The 27,916-nt window shown below is 35.4% G+C and overlaps 1 protein-coding gene across 1 annotated transcript; it reads left to right on the top strand.

Annotated features, from left to right (window-relative positions):
* Nucleotides 1–27,603, top strand: MYCT1 (MYC target 1). The gene is made up of 3 exons (XM_033235021.1): nucleotides 1–198; nucleotides 21,132–21,643; nucleotides 26,095–27,603. The coding sequence occupies exons 1-2, from the start codon at nucleotides 3–5 to the stop codon at nucleotides 21,641–21,643; spliced, it is 708 nt and encodes a 235-aa protein (XP_033090912.1). The 5' UTR covers nucleotides 1–2; the 3' UTR covers nucleotides 26,095–27,603.
* Nucleotides 27,604–27,916: the final 313 nt, after the last annotated feature.

Here is a 27,916-nt window from a genome sequence, read left to right as displayed (position 1 = left end):
TTATGCGAACACAAGTATATGAGGGGTTGCGTAAAAATTATTTTTCTCTTGCTGTACTACAAAGACATAGAACCAAACTGCTTTTTTTCGACATACTGTTTTTTCTTTCTCTTTTTCTTCTCCTTCTTCTATTTCTTCTGGATATTATGGCTAATAACACAACAAGTTTAGGGAGTCCATGGCCAGAAAACTTTTGGGGTAAGGTATTTCTTTTACTGTTTAAAATTTAAAACTAGGATGTGAGAAATGCACTGTGTGATTTATTAAAGCATTGAAAATCTCTGAGACACTTTGTTTACTATAAAGTGATTATTTAAAGTTTTCATATGTTTATTAACAGAAATTTATTTCATACGTTTATTAGCAGAAATATATTTCTATATAGAAATATATTTATATATGTAATATATAGAAATATATTTATATATGTAAATATATAGAAATATATAGAAATATATTTATATATAGAAATATATGTAAATATATAGAAATATATTTATATATGTAAATATATAGAAATATATTTATATATGTAAATATATAGAAATATATTATATATGTAAATATATAGAATATATAGAAATATTTATATAGAGAATATATAGAAATATATTTATATATGTAAATATATAGAAATATATTTATATAGAGAAATATATAGAATATATTTATATAGAAATATATAGAAATATATTTATATAGAGAAATATATAGAAATATATTATATAGAGAAATATATAGAAATATATTTATATGTCTTTATAGTGTTCTATGAAGATATTCAAGAAGAATCTGGGTGTTAAGTACAGATTTTGGCTGGTGTTACAAAATAAAATTACGAAATAATGAGGATAAAAATAAAAAACATAAGTTGGAGGTAATTCCTGATTAGAATATGGCATATAGATTGCGTGGGAAAAATTAACTTTCATTTGTTTGAAGGTTGTAGATAATTTTATTTTATGAAATCAAGATTTCCATAGAGACTATTTTCACCTATGTTGTGAATGTTATATGCTTTAATTTCCAAAGTGAAGCCTAATAACATCTGTACTTAAATGAGTGAATTTAAAGTGCGATAACACAGGTAAAATAAATGAATGACTTTAGAGTATAACAAATAAAATATGGAAAAATATGAAATTTGAGAAAACTTTAGTAGAAAAGATTAAATGGAAATAACATCACGTGTAACATTCAGTGGAAGCCTGTCATGGGGGTGGGGGAAAAGAACAATACAGAAGTATTTTTTGGAGTATTTTTGTCTGAGTCCAGCCACAGCTAACAGTCCAGTGTTCCCTGATATTGACAATGGGTCTGTGCTGAGGTCAAAACTCAGTTGCTCCAGGCTTAGAGGTACAAAGAAGAAGGGCTCACATGGGAAGTTGACATGTACTCTTGGGTTCAGGGACATTTTTATATTAAAGGAGGCAATTTAAATTAAATTCAGAAAAACACCTTAATGAAGAAAATAGTATATATGAACAGTTCTGTTTATATGCCCAGAACAAGTTTTTAATCCTCTCAGTGAATGATTCAGACTTTCTGCTGTGATTCAAGGCGGAGTTTTGGGAACTTTCACATAGACAGTGGGCAGCAGTGGCCAACTTTTCCCAGCAATCTGTATGTCTACCATCACAGAAATCTGCATGAAAAGAATTCACTCCAGTCCTTTAACCTGTGTACTTTCTTAGATGAAAAATGTGGGGACAAATATTTATTGGTTTTAAAAAATATTAAAAATTCAGCATAAGAAAAAAAAGAACTAGCTCATTCTTTTTTTCTCACCTATATTTATGTTTGCTGGAAGCCTGAAAACAAAGGATATTGGTGAGCTCCTAATAAATTTATGTAACAAAATTAAGAAGAAAATAGATTATTCTAGTACGTTGTAAAGAAAGGCTTTGGTAATAGGTTATTTTAGGTAGCTAACACTAGACAGAAGTCTTTGAATTGTGGATGTCTGATTATATGCTTGTTAAAATATTATTTGCTGTCCTCACTTATAGAGAAAATAAGTGCTAAATACACACTGAAAAAGAGCTATAGTCTGTCTAAATCAAATTCATCATTATAAAAAAAGTTATCTGTATAAATTATTCAAAAGTAAAGTAGCTTTTTTTTTTTTGCAAAAATTCATATGTAGAAGTCAATCTATTTTTTTTTAAACCATTCAAAATTAAATTTCAGGTTTATTTAAAAAAACAAGGCCGGGCGCGGTGGCTCAAGCCTGTAATCCCAGCACTTTGGGAGGCCGAGACGGGCGGATCACGAGGTCAGGAGATCAAGACCATCCTGGCTAACATGGTGAAACCCCGTCTCTACTAAAAAATACAAAAAACTAGCCGGGCAAGGTGGCGGCTGCCTGTAGTCCCAGCTACTCGGGAGGCTGAGGCAGGAGATCCGGCCACTGCACTCCAGCCCGGGTGACAGAGCGAGACTCCGTCTCTAAAAAAAAAAAAAAAAAAAAAAATCTTTATTCACTGACTAAAAACATGGATAATAATCATTAAAATAAACTGGATATTATTAAGAGAATGTTTAGTTGGAGTCCACCTATTGATTCTAAAAATTTAGATATTTTTAATGTGGAAATCTGTTTAAGAGGGAATTAAAACCTATTATTTCAAAGACAAATGCTAGTTTTTCCTTTCTCTTGTTATCTGACTGTAATGAAAATTAGATGAAAATAATGAAAACCAGAAAGGGGAGTGTTACATTGATAAACATTAACAAAGCGAATGGAAATATGGAGAGCAGATATAATGTTTGATGATTTTAGGAAAATATATAAAAGATTGTATTTTTGTTTCTGGGGTAAAAATATGAAGTATGAAATGTGAATAAAAACACAAACATATAAAATATGTACATTTCCTGAAATATAAACGTCAATCTTTTAAATTTCCATTGCTTTTTTGTATCCAAATTGATGTCTGTTTTGACCACTGACTCCTCAAAAATATTATTTTGAGAATCTTGTACAATGCAGTGAAATGCATTGTTATTGCTTCCCAAATCAGTCATCTGCTTGGGACATTGAATTTGGAAAATAAATAAAAATAGCTTAGAAAAGGAAAACTTGTACATTGAACCATATAAATCGCTCAGACGTAGCACTTTAAGCTACATAAAAAGTTGTTTTCTCAATATGACTTTTCTGGTTTACTTTAATGAGCGCTAAATGATGGGATAGTAATATCAGGTTATTACCAAAAACAGTAGGTGGCATTTTCATAGCTATCACCCACTAAAACTTCCTAAAGGTGTGCACGCATTTAAGTGCAAGGGTTGGCAACAAAGTTGGCCTGAAAGTGACAACACAGATGCAGACTATCACCTTCCACTCCCTATTTTTGCTTTCTTTAATGCACTTCCTTTCTCTATAAACATTCCCATAAAAGCTGCAGGAAACAGGGCCCGTTAAAATTTGCCATGTCTTCCTCTAAGGCAATAGGAGACAAATACTGAACTCAGTCATTCTCTTAGTACTTGAGAGTCCTGTAGAAGATGTAGTTTTGGTTGTTTCTGCTGTCTTACTTTGCATTTTTTTCCTTATGGCTAGCATTATGAAAAGTTGGGGGAAGATATGGTTGCAGGAGTTTGCATTTATTCACTTAATTCAGTTCTCACTAAAAGTACAATGTTTGTCTCAAAAGGATTATGCTCTTGGAGGTGATTATGCATCTATACATATGCACATACAAACCTATATAGTTGTGGAATAACACAAGATAACACATGATAAAATAGCAATGGTTGATAATATGAGTTAGCACAATATATGGCAGAAATAAGCCCTAAATCTTTCTCAGAAAAAAAAAATGAGGTGCTATCTGTTCCTAGAAAGATAAATTTCAGACAGGGAGATTAATTCTAAGAAGGACATTCTAGTCATTCATTTCTTTCCCTCGTAAGCTCATTCTCAGTCAGTTCATTAGTTCACTCAGAAGCATGCACTGACCATATTAGGCAATGTGTTAGGAGTCAGTGATATAAATAAGGCATTTCAAGAGGTTTGGGGAGCTCAGGAAAAATGTCATCAGCAAATATGGAGAAGTAAAAACAGCCAGGCAAGTTTGTGGAGAAAAGAACAGCTTGACTAGAGAGTCTGTGTGTGGTTGTTTCAGGGACATAGTTGGTAAGGCAGGTTGGAGGCAGATTTCTGCAAGATTTTGAATGTCAGCGTAAAAGTTTGATTTAATTTAACCTGATCACTTGCAATCCAGTGATTTATAATCTCTCCATATTCCTCCCCCTGGGAATTTTCTTTAAGGTTGGAGGGGGGTGTGGATGGGTGGAGGGGTTATATTCTGTTTATTGGAGAGAGGGTACCTTTGGTGCTTGATCAAGTTCTGGCCTCTGCTGACATCTACCGACACGGATTTCTCATCAGCTTTTGAGACATTGCCCTTTCTCTGATTTTCACTACTGAAATCTCCTACTATAAAATCTGGCTCACATGATCTGTGTAACATTAGCTAACAGCATGACTTTTCCTTTCTGTATATCCCTCTGGTCTACTGGCCCTTATTCAGGTACTTCTCCATCTGTCTCAATGGCACAGAACAATATTTCAATATTATCCCATAACCCTAGAACTGCAGGAGCCTTCCCTAGGAGGTTGGGCTACATCTGGTGCCCTTGGCTTGGATGCAGTAACACCACATCCCCCGCTCCCTACCTCACTTCCTTATCTGCCCTTTAGACACCCAGGGGTTCTCAGAGCGGCTTGCCATCTTCCCCAGAAAGCTGAACATGAGTACCAGTTTCTCTGGGATTCCCTAATCAATCTGTAGCTCATCACAGGGAGGGATGGAGAGTGATGCTTTGCTTCTCCAAAACCCTTACAGGTCATATTCTGTATAGCTCCTTTTTGCTTCTCCAAAGCTCCTCCTCTTTAGATGCACGGAAATTGACTCATAGGCCATGGTTTATTCTTTCCTATACTGTTTATGATCAAAAGTTATATTCTTAAGTCCTTTAGGCTCTTAGCATTCAGAAACTGAACCAAACAAAAAAACTCAAAGCGCTCTTTTCTATTTCAAAGTATCCAACTATTGCAGTCAAAATGTTGACTTTCAAGCTATTATTTATTCTATATATTTTAAAAATTATTTAGTAATTTAAACGTGAAGCATTGATTTTTCTTTTTTCTGTGCATCCTTGCTAACAGACTTAATACTCTCTAAAGTAATTGATGAGATGTAGGGTTGTGAACTGATTTGTTAGGGATCAAGTGCTGTCAAGAGGAGGGATCCCTGGCTACTAGTGGAAAATACTGCTCTTTGGCCTGTAGAAAAATACGACTCTTAGGGGGCACCCCAGCAGATGGGCATAGGATGTTCCCAAAGAAGTTGAGAGGGGAACAGGTTTATGGGCTGGGCATATGTCCCAAGAATTTCCACTATATCTTCCCCAAATTTGGAAACAAATACTATTTCACAAATTCATTTTTTCAATTTGTATTTTAAAAAGAAACGTCTATGTTGCATATTAATAGTCTATTCATTAGTTCCCTTATCTCAGTTACCCAGAAAGTTTGAAAAACATTTACAAATGCTTGTCTTTAAACTGCATCAGAATTACTTAGAATTATGAAAACTCATCTCTCACTGGACTCCATGCTCAGAGATTATGATTCAATAGATGTGAGATGGAGCCCATAAGACTGGACTTTTTAATACATCCCTGACCTCAAACTTCTGCATCTAAATTCATGAGAGAAAGTGGCCTGTAATTGTCCTTTCTCTGACAGCTTTGTCAGGTATCAGTGTTATGCAAGCCTTGTAAAACAGGTTGGGACATGTTCCCTACTTTTCTATTACTTGGAAAAGTTTGTATAAGATGGCATTGTTTATTGCTTAAGTGCTTGGGAAAATTCACTATTGTAACTATATGTAGTATTTTCAGTTGGAGGGTTTTTAATGGCACATTCCATTTATTTAACAATGGTGAACTACTCAGATTTTTTTTTAATTTTAATTTTAATTAATTAATTATATTTTAAGTTCTAGGGTACATGTGCACAATGTGCAGGTTTGCTACATATGTATACATGAGCCATGTTGGTGCTGCACCCATTAACTCGTCATTTAGTCATTTATGTTAGGTATATCTCCTAATGCTGTCCCTCCCCCGGCTCCTCCCCACAACAGGACCCGGTGTGTGATGTTCCCCTTCCTGTGTCCAAGTGATCTCATTGGGATTACTGGGATTACTCAGATTTTCTGTCAATTCTGTTAGTTAAGGGAGTTTGTATTTTCCAGGAATTTGACCATTTGAATTAAATTTCAAAATATATTGCTTAAGTGTTGTTTATGCCATTCTTATTAGTTTTTCAACATTTTATTACGAAAATGTTCAAACATACATAAACCTTAGAAGAATTCTACAGTGAACACCCATATACCTTACCATCTGAATTCTATCTGTAACATTTTTATAAAACTCATTTTCTCTTTCATCTTATTAGTCAATATATTTCAAAGTCAACTGAAGACATCAATACAGTTCCCCCTAATTACTTTAGTACGCATATCATTAACAGGAATTCAATTATATTTTACAACTATTTTCCTTTTAAAGTCAAATTTACATACAATGAAACATATAAGGTGAATAAAAATGAAGTGTACAAATCATAACAGAACATTTGTTGAATTTTGACACACACGCTTGAGTAACCCAAAGCCCAATCAAGATACATAATCACTAGCCCAAAAAGTTTCCAAATGCCCCCTCCCAGTCTAAAGGCTTTAAGACTTTAAAATTTTTGCTTTCATATTTAGGATCCATAATTGTCCACTTCAAATTAAATTTTTGCATATAGTGTAGAAATTGAGGGATTGTTTTCATATTGATATCCAGCTTTTTCTGCACAATTTCTTGAAAATATTTTTTTCTGTATTTTATTTTATTATTTTATTTTATTTTATTTTTGAGACAGGGTCTCATTCTGTCTGCAGGTTCAACTTCCTGGGCTCAAGTGATCCTCCCATCTCAGCCTCCCACATGGCTGGGACTACAGGTGTATGCCACCTCAACAGGCTAATTTTTGTCTTTTTGTATTTGTAGAGACAAGGCTTTGCCATGTTGCCCAGACTGGTCTCAAACTCCTGGGCTCAAGCGATCTGCCCACCTGGGCCTCCCAAAGTGCTGGGATTACAGGCCTGAGCCACTGTGTCCAGCCAAGACTTTCTCTATTCAAGTCCTTTGGCACCTTTGTTGAAAATCAAATAGTCATGTAAGTGTAAGCCTGTTGCTGAGATCTCCATTCTGTTTCAATGAAACAAATTGTTGACTTTTATAGTAAGTCTTGAGTTATATAAATCTTCCAACTTTGTTCTCCTTTTATTTTTTAAACAATTTTTATCACATAATAATTGTACATACTTATGGGGTACAGAGTGAAACATCAAAACAAGTATACAATGTGTAATGATCAGATCACGATAATCAGTGCTTCCTTCACCGCAAACATTTATTATTTCCTTGTGCTAGAACATTCAAAATATCTTCTAGCTATTTGAAACTATACAATACATTATTAACTGTTTTTCTCTTTCAAGATTACTTTGGCTTTTCTGGACCTTTTGTATTTTCTCACTCCCAGGCTTTATTGAGGTATAATTGGCAAATAAAAACAATATATTTAAGGTGTACAACATGATATTTTGATATACATATATATTGTACAAGGATTACCACAATCAAGCTAATTAATACAACCATCACCTCAGGTAGTTAGCTTTATTGTGGTGGTAAGAACATCTAAGATTTACTTTTTTGGCCAATTTCAAGTATAAGAAATAATTTCGTAACTACAGACACTATGTTGTATGTTAGGGCTCCAAACTCCTGCACAACTGAAACTGCATTTTTTTGCTCAGCATCTCCCTTTTCTCCCCACCCCCAAATCACTGGCAATCATAGTTCTCTTCTCTGCTTTTTTAACTTCATCTTTTCTGCATTCCACAAATAAGTGCAATCATGCAGTACAGATGCTTATCCACTTATGATGGGGTTATATCCAGACAAACTCATTGTCAGTTGAGAATATCAGGTTAAAACTGTATTTACTAGAGCTAAACTACTGAACATCATAGCTTAGCATAGCCTAACTTAAATGTGCTCAAAACACTTACATTAGCCTACAGTTGAGCAAAATCATCTAACACCAAGCCTATTTATTAAAAAGTATTGAATAACTCATGGAGTTCATTGAACACTACTAAAAATGAAAAACAAAATGGTCATATGGGTACTGGAAGTACAGTTTCTACTGAATGCATATGGCTTTTGCACCATCGTAGCCAAAAATCCCAAATCCAACCATGGTAAGCTGGAGGCTGGCTGTATTTATCCTTCTGTGCCTGGTTTATTTCACTTAGCATAATGTCCTCCAGGTTCATCTAGGTTGCTGAAAAAGACAGGATTTTTTTTTAATGCTGAATAATAACATTCCCTTATTATATACAGATGGTCCCTGACTTATGATAGTTCAACTTACACTTTTTTGACTTTATGGTGATAGGAAAGTGATACACATTCAGTAGAAACTGTAATTTGAATTTTGAATTTTGATCTTTAATGTTTATTATTTTTATTTTTTATTATTATTATAAAAATCTCCACTGCTTTGGTGCATTCCAGTCTTGGACTCATTGACTCCAGCTAATTAAGATAAAAAAATTGGTATAGAAATTATTGAAAGAACACTCAAAATTCCAGCAATGACCATTGCTAAGAATGCAAGTGTTGAAAGATCTTTGATAGTTGCAAAAATTATGCAAAGTTCCTCAGAAGTTGGTTACGATGCTACAGTCAGAGATTTTGTGAATATGGTGGAAAAAGCAAGTATTGACCCAACAAAGGTTGTGAGAGCTGCTTTATCGGATGCTGCTGGTGTAGTCTCTCTGTTAACTACAGTAGAAGTTGTAGTCACAGAAATTCCTAAAGAAGAGAAGGACCCTGGAATGGGTGCAATGGGTGGAATGGGAGGTGTGGGAGGAGGTGGTATGAGAGGTGGCATGTTCTAACTACTAGGATAGTACTTTACCTTTATTAATGAACTATGACAGGAAGCCCAAGGCAGTGTTCCTCACCAGTAACTTCAGAGAAGTCAGTCGAAGAAAATGAAGGAATGGCTGACTGATGTTTAAGAAATCATTGTAACCATCAGTTACTGGTTTAGTTGACAAAACATATAATGGTTTACTGCCATCATTGTTCATGATTACAGATAATTTATTTTGTATTTTTGAATAAAAAGACATTTGTATATTCCTGATGCTGGGTATAAGAGCCATGTACCAATGTACTGCTTTCAACTTAAATCACTGAGGTATTTTTACTACTATTCTGTTAAAATAAGGATTTTGGTGCTTGCCACCACCAGATGAGAAGTTAAGCCGCCTTTCTGTGGAGAGTGAGAACAATCGTGTACAAAGTAGAGAATTATCCAATTATGTGACAACTTTTATGTAATAAAAGTTTGTTTAAAGTTAAAAATTTTACCTTTTATTATTATAAAGCTGGATTTTGTTTGATGATTTTGCCTAATTTTAGGCTATTTTAAGTATTCTGTGCATATTTAAGGTAGGTTAAGCTAAGCTATGAAATTTGGTGAGTTGGGGTATTAAATGCATTTTCGACTTATGGTATTTTCAATGTATGATGGATTTATCTAAATACAACCTCATCATAAGTCTAAGAGCATCTGAAATATAACATTCCATTATAGAAACCATATATGTGTGTGTTTGTGTGTGTATGCATATGTATGTCACCATATTTTCTTTACCCATTCATCTGATGATGGACACTTAGATCGATTATGTGTTTTGGCTATTGTGACAATGCTGCAATGAACATGGAAGTGCAGATATCTCTTAGAGATTCTGATCTCATTTCCTTTTAATGTACACCTGGAGAGATTGCTGAATTCTATGGTAGTTCTATTTTTAAGTTTTGAGGAACCTTCATACTATTTTCCACAATGACTGCATCAATTTACATTTTCATCAACAGTGTACAGTTTGCTTTTCTCCACATCTTCACCAACATTCATTATTTTTTGTCTTTTTGATAATAGGCATTTTGGCACATGTGAGGTGATATTCCATTGTGGCTTTGATTTGCATTTCCCTGATGAGTAGTTATGTTGAGCATTTTTTCATCTAACTGTTGGTCATTTGTGGGGCTTCTTTTGAGAGATGTCTATTCAGGTCCTTTGCTCATTTTTTAAACAGATTATTTGTTTTCTTGCTTTTGTGTTGTGTGAGCTTCTTATATACTTTAGATATTGGCTTCTTATCAGATATATGGTTTGCAAATATTTTCTCTCATTCTGTGGGCATATCTTCTCTCTGTTGTTTCCTTTACTGTGCAGAATCTTTGTAGTTTGACACAATTCTACTTGTCTATTTTTGCTTTTTTCCTGTGTTGTCATATGCAAAAATATAATTGCCCAGATCAATATAAAGATTTTTCCCTATGTTGTCCTCTAGTAGTTTTTTGGGTTTCTGGTCTTAGGTTTGTATCTTTAACTCATTTTGAGTTGATTTTTCTATACGTATGAGATAAGGGTTCAATTTTATTCCTCTGCATGTGGATATATAGTTTTCCCATTACCTTTTATTGAAGAGGCAATAATTTCCCCTTTGAGCATTTTTGATATTGTTGTCAAATATCAGTTGTCACAAATGCATGGATTTATTACTGGGCTTCCTCCCTATTATGTTTCATTAATCTAAATGTCTATGTAAATGCCAGTACCATGCTGTTTTGACTATTATAGCTTTGTAGTATATTTTAAAATCAAGTGGTGTGATGCTTCCAGCTTTGTTTTTATTGTTCCTTTGTATTGTCATCATATACAACTTAGTGTCATTTGTAAAATAATACAAAAAGCCTGTTTATTGGAATTGTAGTTGATTTATTTATATAAATTTATTTATATATAAGGGCAGTTGGCATCTTAATAATATTGAGGCTTGTAATTCACAAATATAGTATATCTCTCCATTTTTTAGGCCTTTAATTTCTTTCAGTAGTATTTCAAAATTTGTGGTGCAGACATCTTGCATACATTTTGTGAAAAAGATTCCTAGGTATGTTATGCTTAATGATGCTATTGTAATGGTGTAATTATACTTTCCAGTAGTTTGCTGCTAGTATATAAACATATTTTTATATATAAATCTTAAATTCTGCAATCTTGCTTAATATAATTTGTAGCTGTATTTTAGAGTACATAAGATTTTCAATATAAAAAACAATCTAATAGCTGGGTGCATTGACGTGTGCCTGTAGTCTCAGTTACTTGGAGACTAAGTTCGGAGGGTCATTTGAGCCAAAAACTTTGATACCAGCCTGGGTGACATAGTAAGTCCCTGCCTCTAAAATCTCTTAAAAACTAAATCAATCAAGCTAATAGATTTATTTATATCCTGTCCCAATTCTTTATAATTATAACATATTAAATCTATATAAACTATACATTTCATATGAAAATATTTTAATTTTTGCTCTAACTAGAAAAATGAATTTTAAAGAAATTGAGAGAAAAGAATCTTCTATATTTACTCTGATACTATTTCTGATAGTCTCAATTTCTTCTTAAAGATCCCAGTTTTCATTTTCTGCAGACTGAGGATTTTCTTCAGCACATGTTTTAGTGTAAGTGTGCTGGTGATTAATTTGAATTCTGTTTCACCTGAAAGAGGATGTATTTCACTACTATACTTAAGGGATACTTTTGCTGGATATAAAATTCTGAGTTGACAGCTTTTTTTTTTTTTTTTTTTTTTTTTTTTTTTTTTTTTTTTGAGAAGGAGTCTCGCTCTGTCGCCCAGGCTGGAGTGCAGTGGCTGGATCTCAGCTCACTGCAAACTCCACCTCCTGGGTTCACGCCATTCTCCTGCCTCAGCCTCCCGAGTAGCTGGGACTACAGGTGCCCGCCACCTCACCCGGCTATTTTTTTGTATTTTTTTTTAGTAGAGACGGGGTTTCACCGTGTTCACCAGGATGGTCTCGATCTCCTGACCTCGTGATCCGCCCGTCTTGGCCTCCCAAAGTGCTGGGATTACAGGCTTGAGCCACCGCGCCCGGCCTTTAGTTGACAGCTTTTTAAAAATCACTTTAAAATATCATTGTGTTTTATTAAAAGCAAGTAGTTATTCAAATAATTGTCTTTTATGAATGTAGTGTTATTATTATTATTTGTAATTTGGCTGTGTTCAAGTTTTTTTTGTTAACCTTTGATTTTCAGCTGTTTGACTATGATGTGCATAGTTCTTTATATATATTCTGCTTGATGTTACTGAGACTCTTGATTTGTAGATTAATTTGTTTCACTAATTTTGAAAAATTTCAGCCTCATTTATTCAAAATGTTTTTAGCTCAACTCACCCTTTCCTCTATTTTGGGGATTATAATTGCACATCAGTTAAATATTTTTATACAGTTCTACAAGTCCTAGAGGCTTGCTTTTTCCCTCCAATATTTTTCTCCATTTTTTAAATTGGATAAGTTCTATTAATACACCTTTAAGTTGGCTGATTCTTTTCTCTCTCACTTTAATTTCACTGTTAAGCTCATGGTATAAATTTTTTTCAGTTCTCAATTTTCTTTAGTTTTAGAATATCCATTTTGTTATTTCTTATAGTTTCTATTTCTTTGCTGAAATGTCCTATCATTTTATTCATTGTGAGTGTTTTACTTGAAATCATTGAACATGGACATATGAGTTGCTTTAAAATTTTTGTCTGCTAATTATATCTGGGTCATCTTAAAGTTTGTTTTTGTTGACTGTCTTTTCTCTTAAGAATGGGTCACATTTTCCTGTTTCTTCATGTGCCAAGTAATTTCATATTGTATCTTGAACATTTTGAATGGATTCTGCTGTATTACCCTGAAGAGTGTTGTGATGTATGTTTTTCCCCCTAGTTTATTTTCACAGGCAATTAACTCTGTGAAACTACAACTACAGAAACCTATAAAGCCTGTCCCTTGGGCAGCAGCTTAAATATTACTTTATTTTATTTTATTTTTCTCTAGTGCTGTTTGGAATATGTCCCATATATGTGTGATTCAGGAGTCAACCAAAGATATGTAAAATGTTTATTAGTAAAATTTGGGGATTCTTCTCTCTGGCTTTCTCTTCTCCAGGATTTCCTTCTCACATTCTTAGCAGCTCTTGTTTCCATAATCTCTGTCCTTTGTTTCTTAAGATTAGAAACAGTGCAGGTTTTCAATTATCACTTTACCTGTCCCAGACTGGAAGCTGCCCTCAGGTTAAAAGGTTTGAAAACTGGAGCTTGACTAATATTTGGTGTTCTTTTCTTCCAGGTGTCAGCTCCTCTCTAGTAGCTGCAAGCATTTGGTCATTCTTAAGGCCCTTAGGTAGAATTTTTTTTTTGTATTGTTTTCAGTGTTTATAGTCATTATTACTTGAAAGGGTCAGTTCATAAAAGCTGATTTGGAATCCTAGCTTGATGTTTTTATTGCCTGTATAATCTGTTCTAATGTTTCTTACTCTTGATATTGGTGATTTTCTCTCCTTCTCTCTGTCTCTTTCTCTTGCTCCTGCCCATTCTTTTCCCCTCTTTCTCTTTCTCTCCTCTTTCCATCCTTGTCATTCCAATTAGTATTTTATTAATTTTTATTAGATTTTTTTATATCTGTCTTTGATAATCTCCTCTATTTTTTCTTTCTTTCTTTTTTTTTTTTTTTGCCCGTTTCGTTAAGTTCTGCTTTCTCTTATTTACTGTATGCTACTTTACTTATGTGTCAGCTAGTGATCCTTTGTTAGCTTCTTAATATGGAAACCAAAATAACTGATTTTTTTAGGCTTTCTTCTTTTAAAATATATACCTATAAAGCTATAAATTTTCTTATGAATGTGGCTTTAGGCACATCTCACATATTTTGATATTTCACAATTTTATCAGAATTCAGTTAAAATATTTTATAATTTTCATTAGATATTTTATTATCTATAAGATCCTCATTCTCTGCTGAAAATTTTTAACTTGTTAATTTTTTAAACACATTAATCAACAGTTATTTTAATATTTTGTCTGATAATTCAAATATCTTCATAACTTACAGATATTTTTCAATTTTCTATTTGTTCTCTTAGTTTTTGTTTACTTTGTCTTGCCTCTTAGGATGACTTGTAATTTATTACTAGGTATATATAAATCTATTTAAATATATAACTTTCTATTTTATTTATATGTAAAATTTTCCTTCTGACAGTTAGTTAGGGAAAGATCACCTCAGTCCAACTTGGGATTGATCTATATTTGTATCTTTGTGAGGTCTGGTCTTTTTCCTGTTTACCATTAATCTTAGGGAGTAGATCCTAGGGCACCTGATTCCAGAGTCTGGGATGTTTCCTAGGGTCCAATTTCCTTGGCAGCCCCTGAACACCAACTTATGTTTTCTAAGCTTACTGATAGTGCACAGCATTCTACTCAGATATTTTTGTTTCTCTTTACAGATTATTGTGATGAGAGATTTTCTTCTCTCCTGGAATTTGCTTCTTCGATTTAATAGTTTTGATAAGTCTCTGATGGCTTCAAAAAAATTTAAGAAAATATTTTATTCTCTATTGTATGCTTGCTCTCGGTGGCTTGATACATGTTAGTCTATCATATACAGAAAGCGGTGTGCTACCTTGATCCTTTTGAATTTGCCCTCTCCTCTAGCAATACTGTTAACTAATTATATTCAGAATATGGCTTGTGCTTTATGCTTTTGATCAAAACTACTTTCAAGTCTCCAAGCCTTTTGTTTATTTGACCACTACCATTCACAAAAAGGCATCTACAATTTATTTTTTCCATGAAGCTTTTTAAAGCATTCCAGATATATGTTATCCTCCTATCTTTCAAATATAATGACATTTCCAGCTCATAATGCTTATGTATCTCATTCACATTTTCTTAAAGAATATAAATTAACGAATTTAGTTTCCATTAATCAGAAAGGAAGAAAGAAAAACAAGAGTTCCATTTAGGCTTCAGAGGTGGGACAGGGTGTCATTTTAGGTAGAGCAGCCAGGGTAGGCCTCAATGAGAAAGTTACATATGAGCAAAAGACCTGAAATTAACTATACAGATAGCTGAGGAAATAATTTTAGGAGTAGATTACAACCAGTGATGGGCCCTAAGTCAGGAGCCAGCCCATCTGATGTACTTAAGGAATGGTGAGGAGGGAAGTGCAGACAGAGCGAGTGACCCAGAGGAAGAGTAGAGGAAATGGGCTCAGATAATTGGGAACCTGTCAAGTAGGGACTTTTAGGACATTCTTAGGCATTTGTTTTTCCTCTGGGAAAAGCGGAGGATTTAGAACAGAAGAGTGATATGATTTGACTTATATTTTAAAATGTTCTCTGACTACTGTATTGAGCACATTTTTGGGGTGTGAGGATATGGCAAGGACAGAAGCAGGAAGACCATAGTCCATGTCACAGATGTGGGAATGTGGCCACTTGGATCAGTGAAGTCGCAGAGTGGGTAGTGAGAAGTTGAATTCTGGATTTTTTTTTTTGTTTGTTTGTGAAAACAGACCCAATAAGATGTTCTGGCAGATGAGATATAATGGAAAATACTCCTTGGCTGTTTACATTATTATAATCAATCAAATTTCTAGGCTCTAAATATTATTGTCCCTAAAAATCCTTTTTGTCAAAAGTCATTCTATTTCCTGAACCATTCTGCTGTACACTCTATGATACCAAGGACTTCATGGCCTTCTTTGGTGAAGGTTGAACTTACCATTCTTACAACTGCAAAGGGTTTCTGAATGTTTTAAACAATGTTTCATTCTGCTGTCATTGATCAAATCACTTTCAGAGTTGGAATGATTCAACTCAAGCCACTAGATGGTGACCTCTACTAAATTTTAATACCAGTGGAAGGCATTTGAGGTATTGATTATATTTACTAAAAATCATACTCAATATTACAATATTAAAATTGAAAGACACGAACGTGGCTGTTATTATTAGGCCAAGAAGGGTCAAATGCCTTGAGTAAATTACACAACTATTAGCAGGAAGAGCCAGTGTTCATTGAGGGCTTGTTATGTGCCATTTACTTGCTAGTTAGTATGTATTACAAATTAGGATGACATATATTTAATTTATATGGCATACCTTACCAATGTTGGAGTTTTTTCCTTCTGCTTTCAAAAGGAAAGTTATATTTTTAAAAGTAACCATTTGGTCTTATAAGTTGCCTTATATTGCAATTATAAGAAGAAAGATTATGGCTCATTTTTCTTCTCCTAAGATTGTTGAGAAGTAAGAAGGCAAATCATTTTTTAAAAAGCAATATCTGTGCCAATGTCTTTTTTTTCAGTTACATTTTCTTCTACACCAGGTTTTAAAAAAGGATCCCAAAATACATTGTCAAAAGTCTGCCAGAATGGAATTACATATATGAAAATTTAAAGCTGTATCACCAGTAGATGCTGCTTTCATCACACAGTTTCTAAATTCTAGTGTGGGCAGGTCAGAAAAATCATTAACTATAATTAAATGAAAAAAAATGTGTATGAAAGACCACTGCTGTTGTTTGACTCAGCATCTCTTCCTCATTGCCTTTCTTCATTTCTACATTTGCCTTTGCTGTTTGGACTTAAGGGAGCTTAAGAAGTTAGATAAGCATTTTACCACATATCTCAGGAAGTCTTAGAAATTCTTCTGTCAGCAGTATTATTTGTAGGTGTTTTAATATTCTGCAAGGTATAAGAATTAGTGCAATGATTTCTGATACGGTTTGGCTCTGTCCCCACCCAAATCTCATTTTGAATTCCCACGTGTTGTGGGAGGGACCCAGTGGGAGGTAATTGAATCATTGGGGCAGGAATTTCCTGTGCTGTTCTTATGATAGTAAGTCTCACGAGATCTGATGGTTATTATAAGGGGGAGTTTTCCTGCACAAGCTCTCTCTGTCTGCTGCCATCCCCGCAAGGTGTGGCTTGCTCCTGCTTGCCTTCCACTGTGATTGTGAGGCCTCCCCAGCCATGTGGAAATGTAAGTCCAATTAAACCACTTTCTTTTGTAAATTGCCCAGTCTCAGGTATGTCTTTATCAGCAGCATGAAAACAGACTAATACAATTTCTAAAGTGTGTATTTTACTGACTTTGTGGATTAAAAAGTCATTTTCATGATATGTGTACTCTACTGAGCAAAAGTTAAACAAATCCATATCAAAAGAAATTTTTTTGTAATTTTTATAATTTCTGTTGCACCTCCATCTTATCCTACTTTATATTCATTCAAAATTTAAATAGCCTATTATTGTGTGTATATGTTATTCTTATGATTCTCATGTACATTTTAAATTCATTATTTAATCTTTTTTGGATATCTATATAACCCAATATTTGATGATATTTTAAGTCATTTCCCCAAATTTTGGGCGTAGACAATAGGTTTACAGTATCAAATCAAAGTATTACCAAGCCACAGAGAATGATCATTTTAAATAGGTTTGTTGTCAAATTCCTTTTATGGAAATATTGTTACAGTTTTAGTGCCACAAAAATAAGCTTTTTACTCCCCAAACTGAAACTTGTCATTTAAGAAGATTGTGATGGTTCATATTCTATAATAACTTGTCCATTAGAGTTTGGATATTAGTTTTCTTACATCAGAACAATAATGTATTTTGGAAATAAAATAGTCATCTGAAATTTAAATGTATTTCTCACTCCATCTATTTTTGTTGTTTTTGCTAATCGCTGTATTTTTGTTAATTGCTGTTTTGCTCAATCGCTGTATCTTATTTAATTAATTTATTTTTACTTTTTGTAGAGACAGATCCCATTATGTTGCCCAGGCTGGTCTGGGCTCAAGCGATCCTCTCACCTCGGCCTCCCAAAATGCTGGGATTACAGGCATAAGCCACTGTGCCTGGCCTCAATCACAATAATAGACAAGAAATTATTTTTCATTGATTTCATTGAATTAAATAGTTTCTATTTTTTTCTTGAATCTAAAGTTTGCTGTTATTCCACTATAAATAACATTTATATTTGGAATATCTGATTTGTCAGAAGATGAGAGTCTCAAAGGGCATACACAGAGACCATGTATAAGGACTCTTGTAAACCTTAAATGCTTTCGTTGACTAACTGAATATATTTTCTCCTTTCAGATTCTGGTTTTAACTTCATTTTGCTGAAATCAAGGAAATATCTCTTTCTAAATTTTATCTATTATGCCTGCCTATATACTGAGATACTTAGAGTCTTCAGTCAGACTCTAGTAGTGGTTACATACATTTACACACAATAGCAAGGACATATACTTTGTAAATTTGAGTATTTGTCTTCTCATTTATGTCACACACCAGTGTAACTAATAGTTCCCTAACCAGTGATACTTGCCAATCAGTTATTACAATAAATCAAGTATTAATTCTACCACACAAACCTTAGCTTCCGTTTCAATATCTATAAAATGAGGAATTTATGTCCAACACATTTTTTATTTTGTTTTAGCTGAAACTCCATTTCTGTGCGTCCATAGCTGAACTTGTTGATATTTAAAAGTCTCCACTAAAGACTATTGATTCATGGAAATATATCTGTAGAACACACAATATTATTTAACTACCATTCTCTCAAGTATTTCTGTTCATAACAGGTTACAAGATACTCTGGTATTGAATCGACAAATTTTTATGCACTTTGTATTGCTTATTTTCATTGTAGATTAATATTTTCTTACCTTACACTTAGAAAATAAATAAATAATTTAGCTGTTAATTAAGATGCTTTGGTCTCAAATCCTCACTTGACCTTCACCAGATGTAGGACTATGGGCTTGCTACTTACCTCTCAGTAGCCACAACTATTAAATGGGAATAACACTAGCATTTCCTTTATTGGGATGTTTGAGGATTAAGTGATATAATACACTAAAAAATGTGCCTGGGACCTTTGCCTAAAGCTGTTGTTTTAGAGAATGTTGATATAACTATTTGTACAGATAATTGTGAAAGTAGGACACAATAAATATAGCTTTTCCACAGGAGATAAATGTGACAATATACAGTGTAAGGACACTGAACTATATCCTAAAATTAGACAGCAGTGATTATTCCTTTGTAGTTATTAACGTTAGTTTGTTTTGTTATTTCTGCATTCTAGGTAGTCTATATATTATCACAGATTACAACAATATGCTAAAAAGAACCTTGGCAATCATAAAATCTAACTCCTTCATATATATATGTGTATATATATACACACACACACACATATATATAATGAAATCAGTGGGTCTAAACAAATTCCCTAAAAATCACAAAACATATTACGAACAGAGCTGAGTTTGGAACCCTGTATCAGAGAACTTTTGCCATGTAACTATCCACCCCCAAACATAGTAGCTTAAAATAATAATAATTTGCTTAGCTCACAATCCTGTGGATTGGTAATTTGAGACGAAGTCAGCTTGGTGGATTTTCTGCTGGTCTTTGCTCATGTGTCACAATCATTTGGTGAGTTGACTAGCATCTGAATTATATAGGATGATGCCATTCATATGTCCAGGTTAGCAGGCTCTTGGCTAGGGCTGCAGGGGTTTCTGGGCCATGTGTCTCTCATCATCTGGCAGGCTAGTCTGGCCTTATTTATATGCCGACAATGGCAGGGGTCCCAAGAGCAGGAAGGGTGGAAGCTGAGCCTCTTGTAGCTTAGGCTTGAACTTGTATAGCTTCAATTCCATTGCATCCTACTCATCAAAGCAAGTCATGAAGCCCGCCCAGATTCAAGGGGTAGAGAAATAGACTATCTCTTGATGGGAGGAACAGCAAAACTTCTGTGGCTATTTTCTCCCCCTCTTCCCCAGTCTCACAACACCCATCAGCTAATTTTCAGGCTATGGCTCTCTCGATACAGAATATACCTAGATAAGCAATTAGATACGATAGCTTACCTTTCCACTTAGCAGTAACTCATTTTTGTCTAGGAAATGTCGGAGTCTTTATTGAAGATATGATACTTGAAGTGGAGCTTGAAGAATGGGTTTTCCAGACAGAAGATTAAAATATTGAATTCAGATATAAGGAAAAATATGTGGAAAATCACAGAGTTTCAGAGAGAATGACAGGCTTTGGTACAGTGAGAAACCAACATGACTTGTGGATTACATCATGGTGGGGAAATGTGGGCGACCAAGAGGCTAGAGGAGTCTTCTAATATCCAGAGTTTTTCTATACAAAGTGGTGTGGCAAGAGGAGACTCAGTTACCCATTTGCATTTGAGAATATGTATTTAGTTTACAAGAGACAATAAGGTAGCATTTCCGTTAGGAAAAGGCATTTTTCTCCCCAGAAAGGGAAATTACAAGTTCTACAAATTAGAGAATACAGGTGTGTAGCAGAGACGCTATGGAGGTTCGGGCTACAGGAATTTCATCATCCCAAGGGCATAATAGAAGCATGAGCTGGAAACTGGGAAACAAGAAAGAGCTCAGTAGTCTGCACAGGTCAAGTCATCAAAGAGTCAGAGATATAGGTGACTGTCTGGGAGTTCAGGAAATATGACATAAATCAGTCAGCTGGCCAGATGGTTCTATTCCAGCACTTCCTATCTCAGACAGAGCAAAGGAAGTGAGGCATCATGAAGACTGCAGGTGGCAGAAATCAATGTGATTGATGAAAGCAGACAGAGGAAAAGGCAACGTTAAAGTGTTGACAAAATTCTTTATCAATCCAGCACATTAGTTACTACTATAACTCAAAAGGAAATCAACTTTGGGCTACATTTGCCACTCTATAAAAAATGTATGAGCTAAATGCCATAAATTAATGACATCAAGTAAGACTACTTTTATCTTTTATTTCTTAAAGATGATAAAACAGCTTAAGTGACCTGGAATGCTACAGCTGGAAGTGTTATTTTGTATCTTTCTGCTTGAATAAATGGAAGCATTATCAGCTTTCATTTGTTCATATCCACCTAACACCGTCTTCTATTTCCCTGATTCAAAGTATGTTTAAATTAATCAGTATTCTATGAATTACAGCATATATGCTGACCCTTGTTTTTAGTTGAAAACCAATTTAAAAATTGATTTAGTAATTTGTTTTCTTTGTTTCAGAGGACCTTATCATGTCCTTCACCGTATCCATGGCAATCGGGCTGGTACTTGGAGGATTTATTTGGGCTGTGTTCATTTGTCTGTCTCGAAGAAGAAGAGCCAGTGCTCCCATCTCACAGTGGAGTTCAAGCAGGAGATCTAGGTCTTCTTACTCCCATGGCCTCAACAGAACTGGATTTTACCGCCACAGTGGTTGTGAACGTCGCAGCAACCTCAGCCTGGCCAGTCTCACTTTCCAGCGACAAGCTTCCCTGGAACAAGCAAATTCCTTTCCAAGAAAATCAAGTTTCAGAGCTTCTACTTTCCATCCCTTTCTGCAATGTCCACCACTTCCTGTGGAAACTGAGAGTCAGCTGGTGACTCTCCCTTCTTCCAGTATCTCTCCCACCATCAGCACTTCCCACAGTCTGAGCCGTCCTGATTACTGGTCCAGTAACAGTCTTCGAGTGGGCCTTTCAACACCGCCCCCACCTGCCTATGAGTCCATCATCAAGGCATTCCCAGATTCCTGAGTAGGGTGCTTTTGGTTTTTGTTTCTTTCTTGTCTTGTCTTTTATTGAAAGGAAATCATAAATAGGCTAAACAGAATTTTGAGGGCATGGCCCAAATAACTAATGAGTTCCAAGTTGAAACATGGTTGTGCAAGTTGGACATTACAATGTAAAACATATTTTCTTGGAGCACATTTTTCCCTTTTGTTTCAAAAAATGTAATATTTTCTCCCAAGGGTTTTATATTTATGTATTTTGTATTCAATGTGAGGCTTATTAAAAATAGTGATTCTAATGTAAGAATCTGCTGAGATGCATTATATATATTTTAATTAAAATTAAAACTTTAGATATTTGTGGATTACAATCCTCATTTACTTCCAATGTGACTAGAAAGAGAAAAAAAAAATCACTGTGTCACTTTAAAGAAAAATCTTCTAAGGAATTTGGATTTTACTTTCTTTAGAATGACAAGTGAATCATATTGACATTTTACAATGTTGGATTTCTTTTTTTTTTTTTCTTTTGAGACAGGGTCTTGGTCTGTTGCCCAGGCTGGATTTGCTGTGGCATGATCAGAACTCACTGCAGCCTCTATCTCCCTGGCTCAAGTAATCCTCCCATCTTAGTGCCCAAGTAGCTGGGACTACAGGGGTGCACTACCATGCCCAGCTAAATTTTCTTGAATTTTAGTAAAGATGAAGTCTCACTATGTTGCCCAGGCTGGTCTCAAACTCCTAAACTCAAATGATCCTCCTGCCTCGGCCTCCCAAATTGCTGGAATTATAGGCATGAGCCACCATGTCTGGCCAATCTTGGATTTTTAATGGAATATATGGGCACGAAATGACAGAACATAGGACATTCTAAAGTTCCTTGATTTTACTCATTATGAAAAGTGTGGGACTCAAGCACAGGAAACTGAACTCTTTTGGTGTCATTGGATGTTTCATTTTTGACACTAATTTTTTCTGGACAAACTCTTTATGTGTTTTTCCCAAGAATAGTTATCTACTTTCTTGAGGCAAAATCCTTGGATTTACTAACATGATGATTTACCTTTTCTTCACTGTTGTTGTTACGTTGTTAGAAAGGCAACAGGAAAAAACCCAATTCATTTGGCCTGAAAACAAGCCTCAAGTTTAAAACCAAGCTCACATTTTTCTTAAGGTAAAAATTTTCTTTCTTAAACTTACATCTAGCAACTTGGAAAGCACTTTCTCTGGGGATCTTCTTTTGTAACTTCACAGACAAATAAGTATGAGTCACTGCGGAGAGAGTTTGTTATTGAAATAGATGTTACCCATGAAGAATTCTCCTTCCTGGATTGACTCTTAATCATCAGGCATCATCCCTTGTTGCTTCTCTATGAATCTCAATTCCAACTTCTCTGCAGAGTCTTTGTACAGTGATTAAGCCATGCCAGATGGTCTTTGGTGCACACAGTTATTTAAGAACCCACTTCCACAGGTGGCTGCCCTTGTAAGGAAGGATGCATCCCTAAATGTGGGCACCAGAGAGCTCCAGTGGGCAGATGCCACCCTTCTCATTTAAGGACATGAGTTAACTGGAGTATTACTCAAAAAGCCTGTGGTTCATTTCCAGTATTGTGAATATTTAGTTTATGTGGCCATTTCTTTGTTTCTTTGAACACTGGGATTTTCAATGAAAAAGTGCTCTCTTTTTCATTTCCTATTGCAGTGGTCACAGCTAATAGTGTCTGAACATGGTTCAAGAATAAGAGATTCCATGTAGCATTTTCTTTATTATTTTCATTTCGCTTACATTACCCATCATTCCTCAAGGACAATTATTCTCAATAATGCTTGTAGAACATGTTCTGTAATTAAACATGCCAGAAAGAAAGAGTGAGGGAAAGAGGGAGCAGGAAGAAAATGGTAGAAAGAAAAGAAAAAGGGAAAAAGGCGAACAGGATAACCAATTTGTTATAAGTTGGCTTTCAACAAAGAAATTTAGCAGCCAAGTAAGATTTCAAGAGAATATTAACTTGGTATCAAGGCTACTTTTTTTTTTTTTTTTTTTTTTTTTTTACTTACATGTCATCCTTAATGTCTAACATGAAAAATCAACAGAGTATGATTTTTATCAAGAATTTATATTGGGAGTAAAAACTGCTTTATATCTCCCAAATTAGGAAGATAAGACCAGAAATCCTCTGGGGCATTTAACCATCTGGCAGAATTGTTGCTGCACCCTTATCCCAGTTATAAGACAGTCAAAATGACTATTTCCTAAATATTGTGAGTGTATGAAATGTGAAATTAAAGCAAAAACTGGAGACTTTTAATGTTGTATTTCTTCAATTTGAAATGTTTTGTGGATTATGAAATAAAAATAAATTGATGTCAAGTTTTATTCAAAATTCATTTATGAAATAAAGCCAACACTGTTCTAAAAAGCAAGGAGTCAAGAAATTATAAAATTCAGATCAAATCAGGAAAACACATTAGATGAAAAATTATACTGCAGAATTTGAGTATTAAAAGTTTTTGAATAAGAAAAGTCTCTTTTTTACTTTAGTATTTAAACCTCATCTAGACTATTTGTAAATGAATGGACTGAGACAGAAATCCTTTTTCATACAAAAATGTATCATGGAGAAAGGGTAATGTCACAAATAAATTTTACAAGATTTTTTAAATTAATGCAGATGGAAGAATTAGTAAATTATTTATTTAAAACATGAACTTAGATTCTTATCTCATTAGCTAAATATATAATTACAGAATTATTTAATTAATGTTTTTAGAGAATAAGCATTTTAAATAATGGCTATCTTAAAAATAGAGGAAATTTGAAATAAATGTTTAGCAAATCTATGAAATAGAAAAGGGGCACTTTTTAAGAGCCAAAGGGATGAAATAAATTACAAAGGAAAATATTAACAGTTTTGATTATTTAAAAAAATTTAAAATTCTGTTCATTAAAAGATAAATGTATCCAAGTCTAAAAACAAGCAAGAACAGAAAAATGAAGAAAGAAGTTAAGTTCATATAAATATGGCAAAAATGGCCAATATCTTGAAGTTATGATTAGCACACATAAATAGATATGGAAAATACTCAGCTGTAAACAGATAAATTAGTAATGAACCAAAATAAGCAATTCACCAAAGAGAAAAATTAATTAATTAACAAGTTTATACTGCATGTTACTACTAAGAAAGTGCCCATGTACCTTTAAACAACACTCTAGTAGTTTCGTCTATCACATTAGCTTATTATTATTATTATTATTATTTGAATAGAGACGGTGTTTTGCCAAGTTGGCCAAGCTGGTCTTAAACTCCTGGCTTCAAGAGATCCGCCCACCTCAGCTTCCCAAAGTGCTGAGATTACAGGTGTGAGCCACCGAGCCCGGCCCATATTAGCTAATTATTTATGAAATAATGAATCTCCTCACTGCTGGCAAATGTACTAAGAAGGGCATGCTCTCACATATTGCTGGTGGCAAGGTAAACTGGCATTGCCCTTTTGGAAGACAGTTTGATGAAATGTATCAGGAGTCTTGCACTGGACAGACCATGAAGTTTCCTAGCACCTGCCAGGTACACAGTTTTCTCTGAGAAAAGTGGCGATGAACTTGTATGGAGACGAAGCCTGCTATGCTGGCCGTGTGGGACTGGATCAGAGCATTCCGTATCAGATGTGAGTAACCGACCGAACTAGATATGCCCTGCTTTGCGTGAGAGGGTGGGAATGAAGGGAGAGAATGGGAGAACTGCCACTGAGAGACCTCGAAGGGAAAGGAGAGACTAAAATAACAAAGACCTGGAATAAAATGGCTGCAGTATCTTTTGAATAAACTTCCATTACTCAAGATTACTCATATATTTTTATGACGTTACAATTTGAAATAAATTCATCCCAATACCAATTCAAAGAATGAGTGATGGCCGGGCGCAGTGGCTCACACCTGTAATCCCAGCACTTCAGGAGGCTGAGGCAGGCAGATCACCTGAGGTCGGGAGTTTGAGAGCAGCCTGACCAACATGGAGAAACCCGGTTTCTACTAAAAATACAAAATTAGCCAGGTGTGGTGGCGCATGCCTGTAATCCCAGCTACTCAGGAGGCTGAGGTAGGAGAATCGGTTGAACCTGGAAGGCAGAGGTTACAGGTTACAGTGAGCTGAGGCTGTGCAATTGCATTCCAGCCTGGGCAAGAAGAGCAAAACTCCGTCTAAAAAAAAAAAAAAAAAAAAAAAAAAAAAGGCTGATGAGAAATAGACCCTAGAGTCTAGACACTGGGATAGTTCTACCCTCACTCAGGCAAGTGGGACCCATGTCTCATGGGGCCCCACACTTCAGAATACCTTCTTTGAAGTTTTCTAAATCACAGTTCAGTGTGTAGAACTGGCCAGGGCTGGCAATGCCATCTGGACAGGGCACATGAACCTAGACCAAGACCTGTGTGCATGCTAGTCCTTTTTTGTTTTTTTCTGTCCCTTTCAGGTGATCTTTGACCCTGTATCTAGCATGTCAGGTCAACCAGATGTCTCGGGAGCTCTCCAGGACTTTTATCTATGGGGTCTCCATGGTTGAACCCCAGTTTCAGGAGGACAGCCTGGCAATCAGGTCACTGCTGCTGATGGGAGCGTATTTCTTTCACAAAATCACATGATACTGGACAGCCAGAATGGTACTGACATGTTGATCTGGGGTGACTTTAACTCAGAATGAAGAATCTATGGATAATAACTGTCTAAGTACTTCTTCTCAACTCACTTAAAATATTTATGGAGGCTGGACACGGTGGCTCACTCCTGTAATCCCAGCACTTCGGGAGGGCAAGGCGGGTGGATCACGAGGTCAAGAGTTTGAGACCAGACTGGCCAAGATGGTGAAACCCTGTCTCTACTAAAAATAAAACTAGCCAGGTGTGGTGGTGGGAGCCTGTAATTCCAGCTACTCAGGAGGCTGAGGCAGGAAAATCGCTTGAACCTGGGAGGCAGAGGTTGCAGTGAGCCGAGATCGCACCACTGCACTCCAGCCTGGCCGACAGAGTAAGACTCCATCTCAAAAAAAAAAAAAAAAAAATTATGGAAAGATCACTATACCTCATTTGTGCGCATGAATTTTGTAAAACATTTTTAACCAATTTTTAAAATACAGATAAGGCCCTGTCCAGGGCCTCACACACTGTAGCTCTGTCCCTGTGCTGAGATGACATGGGGAGACACAAAGCGTGAGCCTAATCTGATTTGAAAAGCAAGTCATCCATGCTTTGTTGTGGTAAAATGCTGATCATCTCTCATCCTTGTGGTATAGACATTGTGTCTGTAACCACAGAAGAGCTTAGAATATTGTAGCTATAGCTTGAGAGTGGTTCCAAGAGTTGAAGCCATGCTGGAAGAACAGATTTAATGAGATCTTCATTGTGGTGTAAGTAAAATAGAGAACGGCCATGAAAGTGCACTGGCATATGTGGTGGCTTTTGTAAGGTATGCTGGGGAAAGGACAGATGTTAGTTCCAAAATGCCTGACCAGGAGCTAGAGCTGCAGGGCCAGCAGATGTCACTGCTGCCAGTGACAAATCCCTGCTGTCAATAGCCGTCACTCTGACGCTACTGAAAAGCTACAGCAGAAATGGACACCTTTATGATCTGTGGGGTCCTCAGAGTGCCAGGGACTCAGGGACTTCAAGACTGAGAAGAGTCTTTATTGAAAAACCAGGTTTCAGGCCGGGCATGGTGGCTTACGCCTGTAATCCCAGCACTTTGGTAGACCAAGGTGGGTAGATCACTTGAGGTCAGGAGTTCAAGACCAGCCTGGCCAACATGGTGAAACACCGTCCCTACTCAAAATACAAAAATTACCCAGGTGTGGTGGTGTGGGCCTGTAATCCTAGCTACCAGGGAGGCTGAGGCAGGAGAATCCCTTGAATCTAGAAGGCAGAGGTTGCAGTGAGCCGAGATCATGCCATTGCACTTCAGCATGGACAACAGAGTGAGACTCTGTCTGAAAAAAAAAAAAAAAGGAAAAAGCAGGCCTCATAGTTAAGCCTCTGCTTAGCTAAAATAGAGAACAAGAGGGCTGAAAGTTAAATTAGATTATTGACTACAGTTGGGCAGGAGGAATGGCAATGGGTGCCATTAAGTAACAGAAATCAGTCAAATGGTCAATGGGAATCTGAGAGTAGACGACTGTAGGGTATGATGGGAGTAGCCTAAGGTACTTGTTCAAAGCTGAGGAGCAAATTGAGGGAAAAAAATTGACAAAATGCATGACAAGGAGTTAATGCTTTTACATAAAGAGCTCACAGGATCAATTAGAA

Source organism: Trachypithecus francoisi, unplaced genomic scaffold, assembly GCF_009764315.1.
Source record: "Trachypithecus francoisi isolate TF-2019V2 unplaced genomic scaffold, Tfra_2.0 Lachesis_group15, whole genome shotgun sequence".
Lineage (NCBI taxonomy): Eukaryota > Metazoa > Chordata > Mammalia > Primates > Cercopithecidae > Trachypithecus > Trachypithecus francoisi.
Note: the sequence above shows the minus strand (reverse complement) of the source record. Positions and strands in the feature narration are given on the sequence as shown.